General features: G+C 38.7%; 2 protein-coding genes and 1 long non-coding RNA gene across 6 annotated transcripts in view; 2 read left to right on the top strand and 1 right to left on the bottom strand.

Annotated features, from left to right (window-relative positions):
* LOC310884120 overlaps nt 1-4,565 on the top strand; it is a 26,938-nt gene extending 22,373 nt beyond the window's left edge. Inside the window, exon 5 of the long non-coding RNA XR_014574048.1 lies at nt 3,038-4,565. This is a non-coding gene — a long non-coding RNA (uncharacterized lncRNA). The remainder of the gene's footprint in view (nt 1-3,037) is intronic.
* Nucleotides 1-14,683, bottom strand: part of ATAD5 (ATPase family AAA domain containing 5) — a 20,307-nt gene that overhangs the window by 3,943 nt on the left and 1,681 nt on the right. The window contains exons 1-19 of one of the 4 annotated variants that reach the window (XM_083805318.1): nt 13,849-14,078; nt 11,304-13,090; nt 10,902-10,989; nt 10,226-10,390; nt 9,576-9,711; nt 8,968-9,052; nt 8,381-8,562; nt 7,398-7,555; nt 6,918-7,071; nt 6,376-6,669; nt 6,098-6,194; nt 5,202-5,284; nt 4,945-5,090; nt 4,679-4,829; nt 4,081-4,251; nt 2,940-3,073; nt 2,033-2,126; nt 1,745-1,809; nt 667-847 (exon numbers count right to left, since the gene is read on the bottom strand). In XM_083805318.1, the coding sequence (XP_083661444.1) occupies nt 667-847; nt 1,745-1,809; nt 2,033-2,126; nt 2,940-3,073; nt 4,081-4,251; nt 4,679-4,829; nt 4,945-5,090; nt 5,202-5,284; nt 6,098-6,194; nt 6,376-6,669; nt 6,918-7,071; nt 7,398-7,555; nt 8,381-8,562; nt 8,968-9,052; nt 9,576-9,711; nt 10,226-10,390; nt 10,902-10,989; nt 11,304-13,090; nt 13,849-13,908 (4,231 nt within the window). In that variant the 5' untranslated portion in view covers nt 13,909-14,078. Of the gene's footprint in view, nt 1-666; nt 848-1,744; nt 1,810-2,032; nt 2,127-2,939; nt 3,074-4,080; nt 4,252-4,678; nt 4,830-4,944; nt 5,091-5,201; nt 5,285-6,097; nt 6,195-6,375; nt 6,670-6,917; nt 7,072-7,397; nt 7,556-8,380; nt 8,563-8,967; nt 9,053-9,575; nt 9,712-10,225; nt 10,391-10,901; nt 10,990-11,303; nt 13,091-13,848; nt 14,079-14,683 lie in introns of those variants that run through there. The other 3 variants (XM_083805319.1, XM_083805317.1, XM_083805320.1) reach the window with 3 other exon arrangements.
* CRLF3 (cytokine receptor like factor 3) overlaps nt 14,333-14,683 on the top strand; it is a 14,654-nt gene continuing 14,303 nt past the window's right edge. The window contains exon 1 of the mRNA XM_083805430.1: nt 14,333-14,498. Coding sequence (XP_083661556.1) covers nt 14,376-14,498 — 123 coding nt within the window. The 5' untranslated portion in view covers nt 14,333-14,375. The remainder of the gene's footprint in view (nt 14,499-14,683) is intronic.

Here is a 14,683-nt window from a genome sequence, read left to right as displayed (position 1 = left end):
CCCCCCCCCCCTTGGTCTCAATTCCTTTTACAAATACTGTAGCTGTTGCTTCTTGCTGCAGTTCTGAATGAATATAGCAACAAAAATTGCTCCATTAATCACACCCATTTTGTCTCCTTAAGTGTCAATCTGCCCAACTCTCCCTTCTCTGCAAGCAGCCATTAGAAATAGTCTTTTCTTCCTTTTATACTCCACTAGTCTCTCTCTATCACACCCACACTTCCTGAGGACACTCTTCCTATATCCTTCAGGCTTCCTCCTCCCTGCTAGCTGTCTTTTTTTTTTTTTCTTCTTTTTCCATTCTGCTTCTTTTAGGTAAGTTACTTACAACTTGCTAAATGATAAAGACCTGCAAACTCTGTGCTGAAGGGAGAGAACTACTGAGTCCCTGCTTTGTCCAGTTTTGCTACTCCTAAGAGGAAAAGGAGATAATGGGTAATAATCAGATTCAATAGAAATCAAATTTATAAACCCTTATGTATACTAAAAGGTTTTGAAGTAGCAAAGAGAATAATCCTGACAACACAAGACACCCACCTAAATCTTTACAAATCTTACAGAAAGTTGCCATCTATTCATGCATTTTTAGGACTGTTTTGATTTAATCTAAGTCATCTTAAGATGGAGAATCAAATTATTATTTTCTTTTTAATTAAATCAACATACCATGAAGTGCCAAACATTTGTCTTTCAAGTATCCACCTCCACTCTTAACCCAAAATTGTAAGAAGAGAACACTTTGTCTGATATCACAGTTATTTGTGGTTAACAAAGCAGCTAAATCTTTTACATCTGTTCGTAGATTCTCAGCCAAACACAGCGCTTGCAGATAGCTAGCAGCGTTTATCTAAATGAAAGTTAGAAAAATGTATAAATAAAAACACAACACTGAAAACAACTCTTACCAGTCAGGACTGCAAAAACAGAAGTTACTCTATTTATGCTTGCAATATATATTCTTTTAAACATAGAAGATTAGGGTTTATTAAATTAGTTACATTAAAACCTCAGCACAATTCTGTACCAGCTCCAAATAGTCCAAGTCAGATAATTAATTTGAATTTAGAAAATTTAACTCATTAAAGAAAACACACATATTCTGCCTATGTTCCTAAAACTATGTAAACCTGGTTTCTTGTAATTATTGAGCAGGTGTTAGTTAACTATATTCACCTTAAAGGTTTTTCTTTCTTTCAAATCTGCATTTTCTATTATCTCAAAGAATTTTCATTTTTGCATTAAAAAGTTTCCCCTCTCAAGAATTAGTTCCTTCTGATTCTCATTTATTTATTTTATACGATACATAGCTGCAAGTATGGATTTGCTGTAACAGAATGCCAGTGATAATATTAAAGGAATAACCCACACTATACTATTTCTAGTTCTTTTACTTTTTAATGAATGAACCGATACTGACATAGTCAGGCTTCAGATCAAAACTATTATATGTCTCCTAGGAAATTATTTACTAGATCTTAAACTCATGTTAAGATGTTCTTGCTACAATTTTTTCAAATGCAAAATGGTTAAGATAAATAAATCCTCCAGGCTAATAATAAATTCTGTGTGTAAATATAAAAGCATCTTACATACTCTCACATAAAACCAAAACAGTAGTCTTCTGTTAAAACAGATATATTCCATCAGATAAATATAAACCTACACCAACATTTACATTTCAAGATTAAATCTGCTGACAACTACTTGCTTAGGACATCATCTACATTTCCAAGCATAGACTTACCAAGGAAGGAGTTCTAAAGTTGATTTCTTCAAAGTAGCCATCAAACATTAAGCTAAATGTTGGATCTAGATAAAGAGATATTGGTGAACTGTCATGATATTATGTTCAAAACTAATTTTTGTCTTTATCCGTTAGAGCAGACAGTTGAAGCATCTTTAATCAAATACTTAAAATACTATACAGTCTCTTAAATTTTAGGTTTTGGATCTGCATTCAACCATTCTCATTTAAATGTTTGCATTCAAATAGTTTTTTCTGCCTGTAATTACAGAAACAAGCACTACTCACCATTAGTAGTAAGAATTACAGGTCTCTTTGCAGTTGCCATGAACGTCTTTATTGCACTTAGAAATCCTGCATCTTCATCAAATATTATATCTACCTATAGAAAACACAAATGACTTGCAAGATACCAATAGCTTTAAGAATAGCTACAAGCTGTAAATGCAGTCGAACTGTTAACTACAGAGTAAGACTTAATAACAGATTTAATTTGCACACAAGTTCACAGAATCACAGACTGGTTGAGGTTGGAAGGGATCTCTAGAGATCACTTTGTCCAACCCCGCACTTCCCCTCAAGCTAGGTGACACAGAGCAGGTTGCTCAGCTTTTTAAGTTATCCTATCTGGATGTTGTTTTTTTATTTTATTATTTTTTTAATAGAACTGCACCAGTGATCTGTAGGATCAGCCCACAGTTAGCAAACATTGCTATACTTGCTTTATTTACTTAAAATGACATTCTTGGCTGTAGCTTTACATTATTGGTCTAAGACTCAACTACAGTTTTATGTAAGACTTTAAAGAAAAAAATTTAATGTGGGCTTAGATACTTTACTGAGGTGCTAATGGTGACTGTTTTAAAGTGTCAGAGCAGGCAAGTAGTGCAAAGCTATAAAAACAACACTTTTGACAGTCAAAGAAATTGAATCAGCAGAATCCTGCAAACTGTTCTAACAGGGAACAACTGTTGATAGACAGATTATAGATAGTTCCATTATCTTTCAACAAATTTATTCAGGTCTGGTTAGTAAAACTACTCGGGAACTAAATTCATTTTAAAAAAAGATTATAATCCTCACACTTGAATCCACCTAGAAGTCCCAAGGAGGAAGGAAATAAAGTTAAATTATTTAAACAACAATAGAAAAAAGGATGTATTGCTCACATCAGTAAATTTCACCTGAATTTTACCTCTTCAAAAAGTATGAGAGATGTCGCACTTTTTCTGTTTTGTTCTCCTCCTTCTACTTCTTTGTTTATTGACTTAATTTGAGCATCTTTTTCTTCAGATGAACTCTGAACATTTCCTGCAGATCGATGAAGAACTGAGCAGAAAATGAAGGACTTAAACCATTTAATATGCACTCCAAGCAGTGGTTTACAAAACATCCTATGCATAAACTACTTCAGAAGACCTACATTGACATCCTTTTCAGATGTCTGATGCTTAAAATACAAACTGCAACAAATTTGCTGGGAATTCAGTCAGCCCTGCACCAAAGACTACTACTATAAATTTAATTCTGCACTAAATCTGCTCATGACCTATGATGCCTTGGGAGCATGGTGTAGATGCTCTTTAAGTCCTTCAAGACAATGTAGTATGATTGCCTGAAAATGGAAGGACTAGACTCCATTGCCTTGGATCTATCCAGCACTTTGCTCACGTGCTCCTCCATACTGTTTCTGCAAAATAACTAGTTGTCCAAAAATAGTATTTCCTTTCTGAAAACCTGCATTTAAGACCATCTGATCCCATGAAAAGTTTGGAAACATACCTTCCACCTTCCAACATTTGTGGACTCAAACATTTTACCATGTCTTTCAACGTACTAAAATTCAGAGTCTTAAGATGTTTTCTGGACCTCTGTGGCAGTAGTTTTGACAAACCCACCCACAACCTAGCACAATGACCTTTCGATGCCCATCTGAAACAGTCACTAAGGTAGTTTAAAGGTATGTTTTGCAAGACAGAAGTTCTAAATTATAGTCTGTTGCTTATGTACTCAAACCCAAAACAACCATCCCCCTTCAGCTAAAGCCAAATAAACAAATAAAACATACCAGAAAGAAACAACCCAAAAGCACAAAGAAACCAAACAACCTTTAGAGAGCCTACTGAACTTCAAATGGCCTGTATGTTAGTTAACTCTCCTATAACACAGCTACATAGGAAGTAGTCATTATTCTAAGTGTATCAGAGACGCACTACATCATTCCTGCCAGCAGCTGGTGTAGTAAATGTAATAAGTTCTATTATTTTCTCCACATATACAATAATACAGTATAGCTTTTCCATCTCTAAAGATAACTACTAAATGGTGACGCCTACCTTTGTTTTTCTCTTGAGATATTATTGTTCCATCATTTCCTTTATATTTGGAAGGCATTTTGAAATAGTTTGCAAGTGTTTTAGGGGGCAAGTTTCGTTTTAATCCTGCTCCTTTTGGTGAAAGTGGAGGTTTTCTTGGTGAAATAACTTTCTTCGGAGAATACGTTTTTTCTGCAAGATACATTTTATATTAATCTTAAGCTTGAAATGTAATCTCAAACTGACGGTTCTCAAGCAAATGTAGAGCAAACTGCAGCTTTGCTTATAGCATATGAGAGTTTTACTGTACTGATTTATGTATATTTTACTTTTCTCATGTCCAGGGAATGCTTTCTGTTCAACTTTCTAGTAAGTGTCATAGCATTTAATTTAATCACTACAGAAATAACCTGAGAAGAGAATTAAAAAAGTCAGTCATTTTGAAAAAGTCATTATTTAATTTGGGGTGTAGTTGTGTTAACCAATAGAGCACTTCTTATTGTTACAGAGACCAGATGAACTGACATTTGTTATCTTTTTTAAAGAACTGATGTTTAACAATTGTTTTTTTTTTTGTAACTCAGTTCCTAAAAAAGACAGATATAACTATGAAACTTACTTGGTGACTTTGCACTGCTACAACTGTTAAAAAAGCAAGGCTTATGGGCATTAATGCCTTTTTTGTCCACTTGATGAGACTGAGTAGCTTCTCTTAGTTGAGACAGTACCTGTCTACCACTGCGCTGGCAAGAGGCGTTGACTTCAAATATCTGCAATGGCATTTAAAATGAATAAATAAATGAAAGAGACACCTTGTATTGCGAATGCTTTTATACCATTAATTACAAATAAGAAAAACAGCACTGTCAAAAAAGTTCCACAAACCTTAAAACCAAGCTCCTGAGCACAAGCATACACTGCAGCAGTTTTCCCCACTCCTGGTGGGCCAGTTATCAGAACTGTATTGCAGAGGTTAATCTCTTCTTCAATATCAGATTCATTACCTTTAAAATCAAGGCTGTCCAAAGAATCTGTAAAATTATTTGAAACAGAAAAGATTGTTCAAATCATTATCAATTCACGTCATTGTAATGCCAACTTTAATGAGAAGCTACATATATTATTTCAAACTCTATCAGCACCTTGGTGTTCTTTGTCCTCTTTTTCTCCTTTTTGATTTCTTTTTTCTTCCCAATCAGCTCTTTTTTTCCATTCTTTTAACCAGCTATAAAGGGAAGGAACAGAACAAAAACAACAAAAATTACTGCTGAATAAAGTAAACCAAATTCAGATGGAACAGAACAAAACTCAATGAAAATATGTGGTTGATCTCCCCCTTTGAAACTTAAGGAGTCTCTTCCAATTAAAAAAAAATATTCAAGACTTAATTATTTTGTAAAGACCAATCCCTTCTTCATTCTCTGTTCTATTAGTTGATTAGTATAAAAACCAAGTCACTTAGCGAACCATTTAAACTGTGGAAAACATTCTTAGTGGGTTTGCAAGATGAATCATTACATCTTGCGCAAGAGTCACAACAAGAACTTAAATGGACATAGAAAATTTAACTGAAAACACAATAGATTACAAGGATTTAAGCACTTAAATTACCATCACCAGTAGATATAGTGCAACGAGATCAGTCTTGGGCATACTTATAGTATGTAGTATGCCTGTAGAAAGCACAGACAAGTACTGACAAGTTCCTATCTCTAATGTGCAAGCATAAAATAACCCAACCAAAACTATTGATTTTTACTAAACGTGTAAGAGCATTAATTATTGTATTCTATCCCATAGCCTCAGGTAACATTTCATGTGTATTTATTTTTTACTATAAAAGATAAACTTATTTCTATAAAAGAAACTATGACCAAAAGAGTATTCATACCAACTGCTTCTGCAACTTTTTTTGAAGTCAAAGGACGCAAACATACACGTTGTAAGTCTTACTCAAGCACAGTGTGAAATAATTAACAATTTCTTTAACATAATTAAGTAGCATAATATTTTGAGTTATTTTAAGAATTGTTCTGACCTGTGTAGCCTTTCAATTTCTTTCCTGTTCCCTACAAGTTCACTGGAGTCTTGAGGCTGATACTTTTCAGTCCAGAGCATGTCTTCCTTTTCAACACCTACAGAAAAAAAAACAAGTGATAATTTAAGCATTATCCATTTTCTTGATATCTTGAGCATTACCATTGCTCAAGTCTAGTAGAATATTGAGACAAGACAGGATTTTTTCATCACAATGGAAAGCTGACATATTCCCTGAATGCAAAGAGAGTGAAAACCAGACAGGAAATACAGATTTACCTGAAAGTGCATTTGGCTCTGATAAATATTCATTGTCTTCTATCATAATATCTGGTTTCTGGTTCTTGTTTTTCCCAAAATGTGTTGCTTGTGCTGCATCTGCTTGTTTTCCTCCAGATACAGGAGCAGTAAGGTTCCTGGAAACTCTGGATTTTAATTCACTCTCTGTACCCTCAACTTGTTTTCTCCTTTTTGATTTGTGGTCTTCTGTTTCTTTCCTTTTCCTCTTAGTTTCCTTCCAGTTGTCAGAGTGTTTCTGATTTACCTCAGAATTTGAAGCACCATCTCTGCTTTCTATGAAGGAAAAAAACACAGCCAAACAACAGCACCCAGAAAAAAAAATATCTTTAAAATATCAAGTTCTGTCCGTTACAGCTGTACATTTGTTTAAGCCATATTTGAAGAAATTGGTCAAAAATAACCTAAAATGTGGGGACCAGTTTTCTTCCAAGAACATTCATTTATTGTGATATTTCTGGAAATTTCAGCTTGCCTTCTTATGCATGTTTATATATTTTATTTTTCCTATGTAGATTACTAACCTTGTGTACTGTTTTCAAAAAGCAATCGCTCCGTTTGTCTTCTCAGAAATGCATAAAGGTATTTTCTCACAGGAAATTGAGAGTTAGAAGACACGATCTCATCTAGTAAACCTTTCCTGACTGCATCGGGAAGAACTGATCGGTGACCAGAAAACTGCAATACCAAATAAAAAGCCACTTGAAAATATTACGCAGAATAACAGTTACAATTTTCCATAATTTAAGATAAGATCAGTTGCTGCCTTGTAAAGGCCTGAGATTAACAGAAAGCCTTGAGAATCGCCTAGCATTACAACACATTAAGGGTAAAGTGCATGTGCACACATCCACAAAAGAAAATAAACCTCCAGGACTGATACAGATTCAAACTGTACTTGTGTTAGTTGTTCTTTTCCCAAAATATGTCCTACCAAGTAACAACAAATTTCAATTTTCTTTTCATTTTTCTTGTAATAAGACCCTTCATTTTTAAATACTCACCACAGGTGCAGAACAGCTTCCAGTCAGTTCTGATCTCACAGTGGAAAATTCACCAAGTGAAATGGTGATTTTTGTGACATTAGTGACCTCAGTACTCAGTTTCCTTAACTTAGTTAATAGAGGACACAACGGTGATTTCAATTTCCACATTGGATGACCTGCAAAAGAAAAACAAATGAAAACAACAAAAAAGCATAAAAAGAAACATGGTAACAAAACAGAGATACACCACAGACAAAACCATCCCACAGTAATAAAGAAAGCTATAGGTGGAAGAGCATTTGCTCATATCAAAGCTAAGCTTATTTAATTTACACTGCATCCACTTCTTATCTTTGCTCATTCTACCTCCTGCAAGCAGAACAAATTTGCACATTTTTTGCATACATTTCTCCAGTACACTGGTCCCAGCCTCTGCTTACTCTGAATAACAACCTTTGCCTTCACCAGGTCTCTGTAGGACCGATGCACACTTAAGGATCTTGTTTGTTAGTTGGTTTGTTTGCAAATACGAACTGTTAAATGTTTATTCTGCCTTCTGGTTTTCTGTCACGCCCTTTCAGAAGAACACTGTAGCACACTCCCTCACTTAGCAGCAAAAAAAAAAAAAAAAAGAGGGCTGATCTTTTGAGAAGCATTGTCTTTGTCAGAAGGAAATGCCTTCTGGCCCATTCAGTCCAACATTCTTTTTATTCTCAAAATCTCAAAATTAGAACTTAAAAGACTAACTTGTTTGATTGAACATTACGAATATTGTATCTCTACCCATAAATGTATACATTACTTTTGCATCAGTTTAACTTGAAAATTGTGTATTAAGCATCTGACTTGGAAGCGTGTAAGTTTTTTCTTATTGCAACGCAAAAGAAGGAACTGTTAACTATTCCAGTCATAACAGTAAGCTCTTTTTTCTTTTCTGAATAGGTTGCCCAAAGATTTACTTAAAGTCAAATACATTTATCAGTAACTGAACAAAAGCTTACAGTCATCCTTCTGCTGTACATGGACAACAGTCTTAAAACATGAACTTGCAAGAGAATATGCTTCTGTTGCTGCCGCTTTCTTTGCGATCTGTCTCTTCAGTAATTCTGGCAAACCACTCATCAAGAATTCACGTTTTGATCTGAACTGATCATCATCTTGAGAATTTTCCGATGCATCTTGGCTTTAATGAAAACAGAAATGAAAGAAAATCATTAGGACTACCTGATATCTCAGGCTCAATCACATTCACTTCTATACATGAGTTTATGCAGCCTGGAAGAACTGCTAAAATTGATTTAAATGCAGTAAGTTAAGTTTTGAATTTTGTTATTAAAAATCTCCAACGCTAAATTTAATCTCTTGATATTTTTATTTTTGAATGCTATTTAGGATGTTTTACGTCAGTCATCAACTAGATTTTCAGCCATCTAAAATGGTTCAACAGTGGTTCAGGAACCAACTCTCAATAAAATTGCACTTATTACATCACATATCAATAAGCATTTAAATTTGTAGAATGAGAAAGTGTTAGGGTCACCTTGAAATATATTTTGGTTCTTAAACAACTGCAATTTTGAAAACTGACCTGCTTTCATCAAAAATCACGATCGGTTCATCTGCAGATTTTTGAGTATTTTTGCCTAGGAATGAAGATGGATATCCCAGTTTTCCTTTAGAAAAAAGGACAGCAAAAAATCATTATTAGGTTAGCACTGACGTACAAGTCTATTTCTCTCATCATGTCTCGATTGTAACTTTGCTTCCATGTTTACTATCTATATATTCAGTTTAATAACATAAAAACTCCTTTTTCTTATGGAAAAAGATGAGTAAAGGAAAATATTAGTATTTTAACACAATTCGTTATAGTTATGTTTCTAGTTATTTTATCACTATATTAAAAAAAATCCTTAGAATTGTAGAAGACAAAGCACGGTATGCTATTGGCAGTTATATCACACTAGGTTTTCAAATAACTATAATTTTCCCTGGAAGGGAAGGAAAAAAAAAAAGACAAAGCAGTGCCTGTGAGTGAATAGTGCAGAGGTTACTTATGTCATAAAATTAAAAGTGTATATTGGAAGATTATATAAATCAAAACAGAAGTTGAAAGTACTACAAAGACAGATTTATAAAATAAAGTGAAAAACAGTCAATAAATGTCATAAAACACATTTAGTAAAACCCAATTACCATTTGAGTTCTTAGCCTTCATATTTCTAGACTTTTTCCCTAAGACATCATTTAAGCTCCGAAGATTCTTTTGCTTCACATTCTGCATTGTAGTAGTGGCATTACTCAGGCTTGAATGTATAGTTATTGCTGATTTCTAGATGGAAAGCAGACAAATCAATAAAGGAAACAGTTTTTCTTCATTAAGGATACAATTTACTGATTGGTACTGAGGAAAGTGAAGAAACTCAGAGAGCTTAGAAATTACTAAATACCATTTGTAGATTATACAGTAATTAGTGTTACTTACACATAAGCAGTGTATAGAATAAGATGCCCAATATATAAACAAAGGCCAGAATTACTCTAATCTAAGTTTAGATGTCTGCAACATACACCCCTGAAACAGACACCTTGCTGTCCGTTAGGTAACAGAGGTAGTCACTTCTTAAGCGTGCCTATCTGGTGCGTTTTATAGAACTGCATTAGGATGAGCTTTCCAGTCCAAGTCTGGCAGTTACATTACTTATTTGACATCCACTGGACCATTTTATCACTATCTACCTTATTTGATACTTTAAAAGAAACATCTGCAAGAAACATTTTTGCTGCTTACATGAGTCATAAGAACTTGAGAATATTTTCCCCCACTACCAAGTATAGAGGCTTACTTCATTTTCTTGTAATTGTTTCTTTTCGGCAAGAGCTTGCTGTCGAGATGAGCGCCTCACAGGAGTCGTTAAGTCTTCGTTGACCTTTGATCTATTATGCCGTATAGCTTTTGCTTTCTCAACCAGCTGTTTTGCTTTGGATATATTTTTAGAAGTAGAGCTTATCTATTAAGAAAGTACAAAATAATCAGAATATCTAGCAATTAATAGCAATACCTTTATTAAGGTATTTCACATAATATCTTTCACAGTCAAAAGCACGTGATTTCTAATCAAAATTTGTAACAGTACGAAAGTGAAAGAATGGAAAGGAAGAATAAACTAAGAGGATATAAATACTTTTCAAAAGGGAGCCCTACAAGGGGACCCTCCAATTTGTCTACAGAACAAGTGAAATACAGGCAGTGATTTTTTTTAAGCATAAGCTGTTCTGCTGCGCCCAAAACAGTAAGTCCCATCTTGAAAACCTGCAGAACATGAGCATACTGTTTTCTCAAATTTCTCTGTTCAGTTATGAAAAGCAGTAAATCACAGTGATATTCTCTTTCTACTGGGCTTCTAAGAACTGTCATACTTCATTACACTAGACTGTTATACAATACTGAATGTTAACAATTATATGCACGTAGTAAATGACAAACTACTGAAACACAAACTGTTAACGTACATACATTACCTTTATATTTTTGGAGTTTAACTCTTCATTTTTCATTGCTTCACCTTTATTCGATTTCAGAGTCGCATTGATCCGCGTAAACCTCATTCTAATTAGGGAAAAGCATACGTGCAGTTATGACTTTTTAATGAAAAGAATGTTACTCTAAAACCTCAGTTTCAAAAGACTTTAGAAATGCAGTGCTGCAAACATAAGCAAACCCCCAATAGCTAGTGCCCTCCCGCCCCCCAAGTCTTCACTACAAGCATGTTTATAGTCAACTTTGGTTCTTCTGTGTTATTAGCCAACACAGTCAGCATTCATGGAGCTACATTCCAGTGATTTTATAATTGTCTCTCTCTTACAATACTTGTGAAAACAAAATGAAGCACAAAAAGCCAGAATATATTCTAAAATGTTCACCTTATTGGACTGTTTGCATCAGAGGGCACTGTAATCACCTCAGCCTTATACATGTTCTTTTTCAAGGATTGCTTGCTAGTTTTTGGTGTGGAAGTCTGTAAAGGACAGACACTTTCATCTTCAGAAAAGGTATTTCTAATTCTGGTTTTTTTAGGTGTAACAGTTTTGTATGTGTCAACTTTCTTCTGTCTTAGACTCCTCCTCAACTTGTTAACTTTTGGACTTGATGAATTTTTTACATTCAAGTTATTTTCTTTTGTTTGAAGATTAGCTCCTGAATCCTTTTCTTCATTGTAATCACTAGTATTTAAGACACATTTTTCCTTAGCTTCCAAAGCCTTCCTTCTTCTGTTTCCATTTTTCTGAAAGTTTTTAGGTCTTTTGGTTTTAGTTCTATGGTTTCCAGGACGAGAATGCGTATGTTTATCCACACAGTCTTCTGGTACTCCGCTTTCTAATCCCTTATTTGAACCAATGTCACCTTCGGATCCTTTTTTGTCTTTTGAAGATTTTCCAGTTACTTGTTTTGGTTTTCCAGGTGCCTTTTTAACTCCACTTTTTATTACATCTGATGTTGGTTGTCTGAATGCTTTCATAAACTGATGCCTCTCTTCCAGAGCAGATTTTGTCTTCAAAGGATCTGATCCTGTAGTCTCTAGTACAGCCAACTCCAATTCCTCTTCCTCAATGACTACATTAGATTTTCTTTTCTGAGTAATGTGTTCAGTTTGTTCACTCTCCAAAAGGGGTGGGCTACTTTCTTTTTCTCCTATACATCCTTTCTGCTTCAAAAAAATGGAAGCTATTTTAATAGAACCTTTTTGCTCCCTATGTAAAGAAGCTAATTTGGGGGGAATGGAATGAACTTGTGCAAGGACAGTTACTGTTCTAAGTGGTACCTGTTGAGATTCCTCGCACTTTTCAGGGTCACTAGTACTACCACTTTTGTCCATTTCAGTTGCTGTAACAGAATTATCCAGTATTGGCTTTGTGCCTTCTTCAGCGTGATCTACATTATGTTCTCTTTGACTCCTCAAGAAATCCTCAAATGACACAGTTATTGTACTACTATTTACCTGCAATGCCTTATCTGTATCTGCATCAAAGCTCGAGTCACTAATAGTAATAGCATCACACTCCCCTATTTCAGGAGGTATCATTTTGTTATCTTTAGTTTCCTTTTTACACTCTTCATTCAGCTGGTTTTCAAATGAAAAGCTTTCAGACAAATCCACATATACTTTGTGCTTCCTTTTCCTTGATTTTCTTATCCTGTTTTTTACTGCATTTATTTCAGAACCAACTTTCTTCATGCTTTTTCCATAGATGTCTGCATCTGAGAAGTTCTCACCTTGTGTATTATCTTCAGCTGATTCTCCTACACAGTTTTGGTCAACTAAAGTACAGGTAGCAGTGAAATCATTACTATCTTGTTTTAGCTCTGTTGTTTCTCTGCTGTCATCGCAATTAAATTCTATTGCGCCTTCATTCTCAGGTTCTTTCATCTCTCTCAGTTTGTTATTTAAATTAACTCTCTTCCTCTTCAGCTTTGAAGGTGGTTTATGATGTGATTTGCAGTCTTTATCATCACCATCAAACTGTGCTTTATTTTCTCCAGCTACAGCTGGTACCATAGCTTTCTCAGTTACACATGTCTTTTTAAAATAATCCAGTATATTGTTAGGTTTTGGCGGTGACAACACTTTATCCCCTGTTTTTGCTAACGGTGAGAAATATCTTGTGATTGTTTTGACAGAAGCATCTTCCTCTCGCCGTTTCTTGCATGGCTACAAAAAAAAGTTTAACATTAATCTTAGTTTTTAAAAGCTAAGATGCTGTTAAGATTACATAAAGCAGTACAGAAACTGCAGCATGCATTTGTGATACTAGAACTTTTTTGGAGGACAAAGAACTCACGTCAGCCCCCCTACGGCTGTGTGCACATCAACTGTATCTGTTTTCAAAAGCCATTCCAGTTTGAAATACAGAAGTTGCTACATCAAAGAGACCATAGAGTCATTAAGGTTGGACGAGACCTTCACGAGCAGCTGCTCCAACCATCCCCTACCACAATGTCACCACGGAGCCATGTCCCCAGGCACCATGTCCAGCCTTTCCTTCACCACCCCAGGGACGGTGACGCCACCAGCTCCCAGGTAACAGACCTCATCCTGGAAGGTACCTTACATTGAGGGCCCCCGGAACTGCAAGTGACCAGAGGGTCTTCCAAAGTGCTTTACAGAGACCTCACAAGGCTAGAGGTAACAGTCTGTGAGGCTGCAGCTCCGGAGTTGCCCAGGTCCCTGCGTCGGGCGGGGCTGGCAGGGCACACAGCGGGGAGCCCCGCAGCGCTCAGGGCCGGACACCCCCGTACCGGAGCCCCCTCCCGGGTGACAGCGGCAGCCCCAACCGGGACCCCTCACAGAGGCGCGGAGGGAGCGGAGCGGAGCGGGGCGGGGCTGTCAGCCCCCAGCAGCCCCCGGCCGCAGCTCCCCGCCTCCCCCGGCCGGGCCCAGCCGCGCGGGGCCGCCCGCCCCCAGCCCACCTGCACGTCGCCGTCCTTGTCGGGGAGCGAGGCGGCGGCCAGGGCCAGCCTGCCCACCATGGCGGGGCGCGGAGCCCCCTCGGGGCCGGGCCTCAGGCGCGCGCCGTTGCCATGGGGCGGCGGGGCCGGGCCGATGGCGGCCGCCGCGGCCGGGCGGGCAGAAAAGCGCGCGGGCGGGCGGGCCGCGCTTCGGAGCGACCCGCGCGGAAGGGGGCGGTGCCGCCCCGCCCCACGTGACCCCGCCCGGCCGCCAACCGCCGCCCGCTCGCCGCCCTCACGTGGGCCCGGCGCGGTCACGTGGCGGGAGGGAGGCCGCGCCCCCTCTCCCCTCCCAGAGCCCGCTCCAACGGTCGGCGCCGCGGCCACGCCCCCTCCCGTCCCCGGCGGCCCTCGGCTCCGCGCCGCGCCCCGCCCCGCCCCTCAGGGCGCGGCGCCCTCCGGGGAGGCCCCGCCCCTCCCACCAGGCCCCGCCCCTCCTGGGAGGCCCCGCCCCCGCCCCGCCCCGCCCGTGCCCGCCGCGGCCGCCGATGGAGGCCGAGGCCGAGGCGCGGCTCCTCTTGCAGGAGGCTCGGGAGAGCATCGAGGCGGCGCGGAGCTACCGCCGGGAGCTGCGGCACCGCCTGGGGGGGCTGCAGCAGGCGCGGCAGCAGGTGCGGGGCGCTCGGGGGCGGAGGGGCCGGGCTGGGCCGGGCCGAGCGGTGCCGAGCCGAGCCGAGCCGTGCCGGGCTGGGCCGTGCCCGCCGGTACCGGGGCCGGCCGTGGGAGGGAGCGGGCAGGACCCTCGTTGCTCCCGAGGTGCCCGGCGGGACGGCGGCAGCGCCCGGGGGCCCGGCTC

Source organism: Anser anser (genome assembly GCF_964211835.1).
Source record: "Anser anser genome assembly, chromosome: 19".
Lineage (NCBI taxonomy): Eukaryota > Metazoa > Chordata > Aves > Anseriformes > Anatidae > Anser > Anser anser.
Note: the sequence above shows the minus strand (reverse complement) of the source record. Positions and strands in the feature narration are given on the sequence as shown.